Source organism: Mus caroli, chromosome 7, assembly GCF_900094665.2.
Source record: "Mus caroli chromosome 7, CAROLI_EIJ_v1.1, whole genome shotgun sequence".
Lineage (NCBI taxonomy): Eukaryota > Metazoa > Chordata > Mammalia > Rodentia > Muridae > Mus > Mus caroli.
The window spans coordinates 37,468,349-37,478,436 of NC_034576.1; the positions used below are offsets into that span (position 1 = coordinate 37,468,349).

The window sequence follows — 10,088 nt, forward strand, 5'->3', positions numbered from 1 at the left end:
AATTGGCTGGGAGAAGAGTAGGCAGACCTTGCTTTGATTTCCTGAGTTTTTTATGATGGTTCTGAACCTGGGTATGGCCAGATTCAATATCTGGTAGCTCCCCTCAGGGTCCAACCCTGCCCATGTTAAACTTTTGTCCTTGATAAAATACCTCACATAAATGACAGGAGGATGGAATTATTTTGCTCCTAGCAGAGAAAGAGAGAGAGAGAGAGAGAGAGAGAGAGAGAGAGAGAGAGAGAGAGAGAGAGAGAGAGAGAGAGAGAGAGAGAGAGAGAGAGAGAGAGAGAGAGAGAGAGAGAGAGAGAGAGAGAGAGAGAGAGACCGCTGCCCTAAGTTAAAGTCCATAAAATTCAGGAAAACAAGAGTTTGAAGTATAGCAGTTAGATTGAGCTGGCTGGTGGCCTAAGCATATGATACACCAGAGGAACTCCAGAGAACCCCAGACTGTTGTCTGCTGACTGGAGTCGGGGCTGGATACTGACACCTTCCTGGTCATCTTTTTCTAATTAGGAACATTCTATAGCTGTAATTGTGGTGTGCACTAAGACTCCTCAAATTCCTATGTTGAAGTCCTAACCTCCAGTATGACTATGTTTGGAGATAGGATCTTTAAGAGACAAATTGCTCATAGGGCAAGATGTTAATTTGATGGACCAGTATCATTTAGATATACTAGAGCGTCCCTTTCTTGAGGATAGACCATATGAAGAGTGAGAGGTGGCTGTTGACCAGTCAGGAGGTGTTAGCAGAAACTAACTTTGACAGCAGTGAGCCCTTTTTGAGGTGCCAACTGCTCTTCCCATTGGTTTCTATCAGACCCTCCCTGGCACCCATGTTTCTATAGTGCATGGTTTACATTCAACAGAGCTGGTTATTGTTTCTACCATAGACTTGTTCCTTGGAGACAGAGTCACAAGTGACAAGTACCATACCACCCTCCATGAAGCCCTGAACTGTAGGGATTTGGCTAGCCATGCTCTATGTAGTCTCACTTGCAACTTCATCAGTCGTGCTCGTGGACCTTGGTCCCCTGGGGAGGTTAGTGATACAACAGCAGCACATCCTAGACAAAGCAAAAAGCTCAGAGACTGTGTGGCAGGTGAGCATCACATTGTCTTCCCTGAGAACATCCTTAGTTAGTCAATGGAAACTTGAGTTGGGGCTGGCCCCAGCAAGTTTTCTGGGATATAACTATGCAAAAAAAAGTGTGCCCTTTACATCTCAGAGGGTGTGGATGAATTGTTCTGCTCGACATTATAGCACACATGCAGTTTCACTCAGGTAGAACAGCAGTCACTGGACACAGAAGATGGTGTTCCTTGTAAGGAACATATACATACTTGATTCTAGTCTCTTTCACCTTCTTGTGGGTATCCTGCTGGGAAGCCCATGACCCTGAGCCAGGCTCTCTGGTTCAGATCTCAGCTTTCCTTGGGTAAAGTCAATGAGACCTTGGATAATGCTCACTTTCAGGGTGAGAGCCCATGTGTGCCCTCCACCAGGGAAACAGGGGTCAGGTGGGTCTGGGGAGTGCCATGAGGAATGTCTTGATGATGTAGATAGAACCAGGGTCCAGATAGCTTCTGTGGTACTTGGGGGTGCTGGTTAGTTAGGATTCCCATTGCTGTGAAGATATACCATTCTAATAAAGGAAAATATTTAACTGGAGGCTGGCTGAGAGTTTCAGAGGTTTAGTCTGTTATCATCATGGTGGGAAGCATGGCAGCATCTAGGCAGCCCTGGTGGAGCTGAGAGTTGGACATTTTGATCTGGAGGCAGCCTGGAGGAGACTGCATTCCAGACCATGCAAAGCTTGATCACATACCTGAGACTCCAGTGTCACATCTCCTCCAACAAGGCCAGACTTCCTTAACAGTGGCACTCCCTATGGGTTAAGCATTCACACACGAGTCTACATGGGGCCATACTTATTCAAACTACCGTAGGTGGTTCTGGGAGTAAGCATTCTATTGTTCTGTCATATGAAGAATGTTAGCCTTACTCATTTCTCTCCCACCCAGTGTGATCTGATTCGGAGCCATCCGGGAAGTGACCCCACCAGCACCACCGCCTCCCTGTGAGTGGTTACATGTGTTGCCAGGAGAATTTCTGAGTTGGCCAGCAGACATTTGCTTCTAACAAGCAAGGGGCAAGTGGTCCTTTTGAACCAGGTTTCAACTACAAGACTTTCACGATACCAGCATGGAGTGCTGGCCCTGACCCACAGTTCCAATGGTACTGGCAGATCTGGCCCTCTGCCCCATTCTGACTACTGTAGCCAAATCTGAGCCATCTAGCAAGCTCACTACGCCTCTGTGCCTGACAGCAGCAAAGTGTAGGCAGCTCAGAGTTTGGAGCTGAGATGACTTCCAGTCAAATCTGATGTTTCATACTGTGAAAGCAATCGGAGATGGGAGGTGGCCATGGGGTGAGGGAGCCACAAACCCCCCTTTCCTTCCAACCCAGCAGAAGTACAGGAATTTGGAGCCATTTATGCCTGTGGTCTGGTTTTATTATTATTTGAATAGCTGATTTTGTTAGAATGTTCAGGATACACAGAGAAGTAGGAAAGGCAGAGCATAAATGCCCCCTTCTTCAGATGATCCAAGGTTAATCCTGGTGTATTTCTGCTAGTCTTTCCTCCCTGTGGAACTAAAGCTAANTTAAGGTCACCTAACAATACAAATATTTACCCCTAGCTTTCTCCTGTGTTGTTCAATGCTCTTCAGCCCCTCTGTTTTCCCTGGACTAGAGACAGGCTACAGCCAGAGGCTCTTCAAGAAAAAGTGAGTATTTAGGGAGTTTCCAGTCCTTCAGTGTCAGGGACATCTGTCTCCAGTGGCAGAGTTCACAGGTCAATTGATCCCTTTGCTTTGAACTTCTTGGCAGACCGCTCACTTGCCCGAAGCTGGAATTTGCTTCCATAAATGTAGGAAATGAAGTCATCAATTTCTATGGTGAACACACAATTTAGCTTGGGGATGACTGAAGGGAAAAAAAAAGGATGAGAAGCAACATGGGGAGTGCATTCATTTTTGTGTGGAGCATTATTCATACATACTTGTATTCAAATGAGTGAGACAGGTGTGGTGGCACACACTTTAATACGAGCACCTAGGATACAAAGCCAGGCAGCAGGCAGATCTCTGAGTTCAAGGGCAGCCTGGTCTATATAGCACATTCCAAGCTAACCAAGGCTAGATAGTGAGAATGTCTAAAAAAAAAGTGTATAGGAATGAGGAGATCCAAGCCAGAAATACCAAGGAAGACATGGGCCATTTGATTCAGTCTAAATGTAACTCAATGCCTAATTACAGGTTCTGAGGTGAGTGACTCAACTCCCACGACTGAAGGCTCCCAGACCCACCACCAGGTAGGGTTTTCCATACAATTTTGCACAGGTTCTTAGATGTGTGCTCATGAGGAAACTTCTATACCACTTCCTTAGACTTACAGTGCAAGCAGAACATCNTGGAAAAACAATGAAGCAGGGCTCTGGGGGTAAGCCAGGGGCAGAGCGCAGGATTAGCAGACAGAGGTCCTGGGTTTAATTTCCAGAATCAAAAGATGAAGGAATGAGTACAAACCCTCCATCTGTTATTTGAATCTCTGGATATGTGGTAGGGTCAGGTACAGAGACCCCAGAAGATCCAGGTACCTGCTGGAACACGCTAAAACTCAAGAGAACTAGGGTGCAGTTCTCAAAACTCCAGGTACAGGTGGCTTTGGTTTCTCCTGCCTTTCTTTTAGTTACTCATTTGAGAGGTGGTGACTTTGGNAGGTAGAGATCCAAGAAACAACCAAGCAGTTCTTCTGTCCTGTTCATGGACAGGCTGCTGGCTGTGTTCATAGATGTCTCCTGGGAGAGCCACACAGGCAGCAGCCTCACTCTGTAGTGCACATCATAGTAAGCACTTGCAACCTGTCTGACTGCACAGGAAAGCAAACCTGGAAGGGAGATATAGCAGCATCTGATACCCTGGGGACACAGCACTCACCTTTTAGGTGGTCTTCTTTGGTGATGATCTTAAAGACATGCTTGGTCTCCTGCAGAAGGATTCCTGTAACTCCCACATAGGAGGGGCACTTGGATTTCGTGACTGCAAAGGAGAAAGGCAATTGACTGTAAGGACTGGGTGGTGCTGGCAGTCACTGCCAAGCCTCAGAGACAGGAAGACGGGCTTTTCTAAGCTGAGGAAGAAAGTGCTCAGAAGATAGTGGCTCTTGGGCAGTGACCCAGCTAGCAAGAGCCCAGGCTTCCTAGCCCCTTGTCCTGTGCTTCATGATCTCTTGGCTATTCTTGGGTGTCCTTTAGTTTTGGGCAGGGTTCTGGAGCTAAGAGGTAATACACAGAACCAACAAGTCCAGTGTACTGCTGTTGGAGCAAACACCATTGGCAGGGCATCTATCATTCACTTTTGGGCCTCCTGAACTTTGCCTGGAATGTAGTCCTTCTGTAGAGTTGCCTTGCAATGGCGTGAGCCACCTCATAGGCAGGCCCCTTTCCGCTTCCGTGTGGTCAGCATTCATGGAAGAAACTATGTGCCCAGTGAGCTAGGAGGGTGCTGGGGCAGGACACTGAATGAGATGGTTTGTATTCTGTTCCTGTGGAGCTGAAGCTGTGGTAGAGGACAATGTATAGTAAAACATGGGCAATTCTATTTCTTGATACTGATTGATAATGGCTACAAGGAAAATAAGAACAGAATGAGGGTGGAAGAAGAAACTTTAGTGCTAGTAGACTCTCAGAAGTGACATCAGGAAAGGGGACCGAGGTACATGAACATGCAGAACCCCTTGGTTGAATGAAGGACCCAAGCGCAGACAACTGGTGTGCAAGCTACAAAGTGGCCAAAGGACACTGAAGCTGCTAGAGGCCTAGAACAGGTAACGTAAACAGCAGTCTGAAGTCTGACTGCAGCCTTCATTCTGGGTATTTAACCTTGTAGTGTATGTGGGAATAAAACAGTGTGTGACCTGGGCAGGGTGTGGGGAGGCCAGAGAAAGTAGTCGCAGCACCTTGAGGGAGTGGGAGTTAGGACAGATTTGGGAGCTATGTGTGTTAATGTCCTTGAGGTAGAGGATTGGGGAAAGAGGTAATTTGTATGTATTTCCTAGTTTCTAGCCTGGACAAGCTGTGCTATTCTAGGAGATGAGGCAGGCAGGTCAGAGACAGCTGACCTCGGGGGGACCAACAGCTTTATGTTGGATATCTAATTTGAGGTAGCTCTTGGATGTCCATCCAGGTAGCTGTTGGGTGTCATGGGGTAAAGGAGTCATGGGAAAAGTCTGCACTGGCGGTGACCCCTTGGAACCCATGATGAGAGGGACTCTGGGTCCAAGAGAATCAGCTAGAGCCTAGATTCCAACAGTGTGAGCAGATGGCATGAAGAGACCACTTAGAGTGTGTTTAACAAGGAACTAGGATGGGTTAGATCACAACTATCTCAGATCCTCACTGCTTGTGACTTGGAGATAGTTCAGGGATGCCAAGTGATAGATGACAGGCCGAATACTATGACACACACTTCACTTACACTGAGTAACAATCTCCAGATGACTATATGCTATCATAGAAATTACCTGAAATAATAGCACCATGAAGATCTGCCTTTAGGAGCTTGGCCTGAATCATCTGTGGCTGCCTAGGAGGTGAAGAGCCCACAAAGAAGAGTCGGTAACAAACCAAACAGGATGGCCAACACCCACAGCCTGCTGGTTTCTCAGACAGCATCTCTAATGCTCTCCAGGCTTGGCATCTGCTTCCATGGCAGGCTTCAGAACTAAAACTCACGTGTCTGGCTTGAGCCCATTGCACAGGTCACGGATGTACTGTTTCCAGAGTTCATGGAGAGGGAGGAAAAGGCTGTATCTGTAAAGAAGCCAGAAGCGTGAGCTTGGCGTTTACAGTGAGCAGCAGACAGAGCTGGGCTCCAGGCTGAGGATGACCAAAGGGAGCACTGGAGACTGTGTGGAAGGCCAAGGCTCTCCAAAGTTCCAAGTAACTCCCCAACCTGCTACTCCAACTCAATTTCTTCCCTGGTAGAACCTCTTCAAGGCTAAATATCTGCTCTCAAAAAGGTGGTCCTTCACCTAGATGCCCACCCTCCTGGCCAGACGTACGATGGTGGAGCCCCTGGCTCAGACCCCCAGCTGAAGGTGGCGATGTACCATCAGCCATAATGACCCAGGTGCTGTTCATCCACACTCCTTTTNCCAAGACAAATGAGCAAATGAACATTAGTCTTGTTAGCCCACACTTCCAGGAGGTTAAATTTAATAGCCCCCGGGAGGTGCAATCCCTTCTGTAAGGTGACAGGACTGTGTAGAAGGCGAGAGTAGAGCCCGGAAGCTTTTCTCTGGGGTGATTATCATATGTCTTGGTGCAGAGGGTTAGGCAGTCAAGAACAATGGCTCAAATCAGAAACAAGCACTTCCTTCAAGGAACCCAGAGAGGCAGATCCTTGGCAAAGTGACACTCTCATGCCATCTGGGACATAGAAAGATATGTGGCTAAAGTGCATTATACAAAGCCAGTAAACAGTAACTGCAAACACAAACTCAGAACTNTATCAAGAAAGACATCCTCCCACAAGACAATGATGTATTCCTTTCAGAAATGTCTGAAATGAGTAGGTGGGACCATTCGTTGGCAGTAACCTCTGAGTGGGTGATACTGTCTAGTTATGTTCAAAGCTACAGGAAAGTACACATTAAGGCATATCAGTTCCTCTTTTCTAGAAAGCTGAAAGCAAACAGCCTGTTGCCATGGAAAACAGACTCACTTATTATTAGTGAGGCTAGGACAGAAGCTAAGTGATGAGAACCCTCAGTCTCACCCATGCCTGCCTTTCAGAGGCCAAGCACAGGCACAAGGAAATTGGAAGGGGGAGGCTGCCCTCTTGTGGCAGAAGGCAGAGAAGTACCTGAGCATGAGTATGTAGGGATGTCCAGTGAGCCCCTGGCTCCCCAGTCCTTGCACTCTGACAAAGATGACAAGGCAAGGTTGGATGGTAAGACCATTAGGAAAGATGGGCATACCTCTGTTGCTCTGGTTTAATGTCAAAGAGCCGCATGTCTCTCCTCTGTTTGGCAGAGAGGCCTTTGGATTTCTTCTTTGGCCTTGGCTTTGGCTTTATGCGAGTGAAATATTCCAAGATCACGGCCTTGCGCTGCAGATGGCTCTCACAGTCTTCTTGGCTCATGTGAGGTATGCTCTGCTTCAGGAAGGCCCGCACAAAGGCCTCAGCCCGCTGGCTTCCCAGCTCCTGCTCAGAGACATAGTGGTGTTGTTCACGGTTCTTGTGCCCACAGACACCAGGGNCCTCATACCCTGTTCCAGAAAGCCACTATCTTTGCTGATCCATCTCTCTATCCACAGAGGCTCACAAATCTCTTGCCAAGTGTTTGCTACACACAACTGCCAAGATGTAAAAGAAACACTCATACACTAATTGTGACAGTGTCCCACACTGCAGCCAGTTCAAACAATGACTTCCTGTCCTGCTTCTTAGAGGTTCCTCTACTGAGGATTCAAAACTTTTTGTAATTTAGTACTTCTCTAATCCTTGTGGGGAAGGAAGTTTGAGAAATGGATGATAGAGGTTAATCAGTCATGACTATAAGGCCAGCTTAAAGGGGAAGGGAGATGGGGTTCTTAGGAAAATGAGCCATTCTCGCACTAGGGGAAACTGCCTGTGGTTTCCAGGAAAGTCACGTCCTTTGAGGAGGAATTCTGACAGTGAGCTTCACAGTCCTCTTTAATCGCTTTTCCTCTGGAGTTAGGGCAGCAACAGTCAGTTCCTCACTGGGCAACAGGTACCTCACTTGGCCTTCATCACCTGAAACCCTGTTACCTGAGGATCAACCTCTTCCCTGGGCCATCTGCTGGGCTCTTTTTGCACTAACCGCACAGTAAGGCCAAGTCTGGGCTAACTGCCAGCTTTAGGTTAACGTATGAATGCTGACTTCTACCCTCTCTATGGTAAAGCAAGGGAGTGAAAATACAGAATACACAACCTTCAAGGTACTTGAAGGTAGGGATGGCTAAACAATCCATCATTGATATGATGACAGTTTGGTTCTTTTAAATATACATGTGGTCTTTCACTGGGAATTAAAAATTAAAGGTTAACTGGCCTTTTAAAATCTTGACTTCAAGGCTATGTTCTCTTTAGGAGCCACGGGTAAAGCTTTTGCCCAAATGACAAAGCACCCTGAAACATCCAGACAGAATTTGTAACATCCACTTAGGAAATGGGCTGAGCACTGACCAGGATATAGAAGCAAGAGCAAGACTGGTTTCAGGTGGGCACAGGCTGTCATTTCCTGCAGAGTGGGAGATGACGGGAAATCAAGGAGTCCAAGTCCCTCAGAGCTGACTTTGGTGCCCTAAGAAAGGAGTCTGGCTCATGAAGACATCAGCATAAAAGATGTCTATGGGGCCTGATATTCAGAGTGTAAAGTCGAGGAGGAATCCATGGGAAAGGACAGCTAAAACAGTCTTAGAAGATACTGAGCCAGCTTTGCCATCACCTCGACTGCTGGCCGCCCACCCCTGAAAGACTGTACCTGCACATCGTGGTCCTTGGCTTCTTTATGAGAAAAGGCATGGTAGATGGCAGCTGGGGGAGGAAAGACAAACATATGGAGAAATGATTACTCCTGTTAGGAATGAGAATACTAGCCGGGGCTTTTCTTCTTTTTTTTTTTGGGGGGGGGGGGTTCTAACTATGCTAAGAAGTACACTTATTCAGAGAAGGAAGACTGGGTTAGTATGAAAAAGAAAAACTTTCTTGGATGATCCCTTTTGTTTTACTCTGTAGTGCTGGGGGACTAACGCAAGGGGAGTGTAATGTGTGCTAGGCAAATGCTTCACTGTGGATACAGACCCCAGCCCTCTTATGTGTTACTCCTTCATTTTAAGATAAGGTCTTGCTTTGTATCCTAGGCTGGCTTCCAACCCACATCCTGTCTTAGGCTCCCAGGTGCTAGTTGCTGGGATCACACACATGAACCACCACTTATCATCGATACTTCTTACTCTTCCCTCTTGCCAACTTTATCCTAGAAATTCCCAGGATGTAGTTTTTTAAAAAAAGCACTCCTCAAAGCTTAAAGAATTGCTGGGATCTTATTAAAACGTAAGGTTTTGGTTTCTACTCCAGACTCAGCATGTCCAAAAAATTCCTCGCTGGGTCACATTTAGAGTTGATCTGATTTTAAACACCCAGGAGGTATAATTATACTTGGGCAGTGGCCCAGTAAGTCTAGAAAGTCTAGACACTAAAAGAGAGGAGATATTAACGGGTAGGCTGTATATGGTCGAAACACTACATTTTGCTGACTACTAAGAGAGGCTTAAAACAGATTTTTCACACTTTAAAATCTACAATGTATCCTGACCAGATAAAATACAATAGTCTTTTTCCAAAACTCTACATACTATCTTCATGATGATGAAACCTCTTTAAACCTCCATAATCCCGTTTCTTATTTGTTTGGAGGCAATCATCATGGTGGCACTGGGGCAGAGACTACAGGAGTAAATGGGAAAAGGAAGGGCCCATGTCCAGAAAGTGCAGTTCACACTACACCCTATACATTGCACTTCTGAGCTGGGTGTGGCGGCACACATGGTTGATCCCCATTACTTGAGAGGTAGAGGCCGAGCTGGTTCACACAGTGAGCTCCAGGCTCGTCAGGAGTACATAGCTGACTATCCCAACAGCAACCATAAGAAACAAACAAACAAACAAACAAACAAAAATCCATCTCTGACTCCCTGAGTATATGCTTGACCCAAGCAAACAAACCAAGGTACTCACAAGATTTATATACAGAATCTAGCTCTCCCTTGAACAATGGATCGAGATTGTACTTTATTGTGATAAACATGCAGGGGCTGGAATCCCAGGAAGAACTTTGTTTTATTTACCCCAGATACCTCGCATCAAAGTTGAAAGTCTTTCTGCAACATGCAGCAGGTGTGGAACACTCACAGCTTGTCAAGCGGTTGGTTGAGTGAGTGTGCATATATATTATCTTAATGTCATTAATCTTTCTAAGCAATTTTTTTTTTTTTT

The 10,088-nt window shown here is 46.4% G+C and overlaps 1 protein-coding gene across 1 annotated transcript in view; it reads right to left on the bottom strand.

Moving 5' to 3' along the window:
- Nucleotides 1–2,493: 2,493 nt before the first annotated feature.
- The window catches only part of Pop4 (POP4 homolog, ribonuclease P/MRP subunit), an 8,605-nt gene continuing 1,010 nt past the window's right edge, over nt 2,494–10,088 (bottom strand). The window contains exons 2-7 of the mRNA XM_021167368.2: nt 8,575–8,627; nt 7,045–7,271; nt 5,798–5,875; nt 5,587–5,648; nt 4,002–4,103; nt 2,494–2,988 (exon numbers count right to left, since the gene is read on the bottom strand). Of these exons, the coding sequence (XP_021023027.1) occupies nt 2,852–2,988; nt 4,002–4,103; nt 5,587–5,648; nt 5,798–5,875; nt 7,045–7,271; nt 8,575–8,627 (659 nt within the window). The 3' untranslated portion in view covers nt 2,494–2,851. The remainder of the gene's footprint in view (nt 2,989–4,001; nt 4,104–5,586; nt 5,649–5,797; nt 5,876–7,044; nt 7,272–8,574; nt 8,628–10,088) is intronic.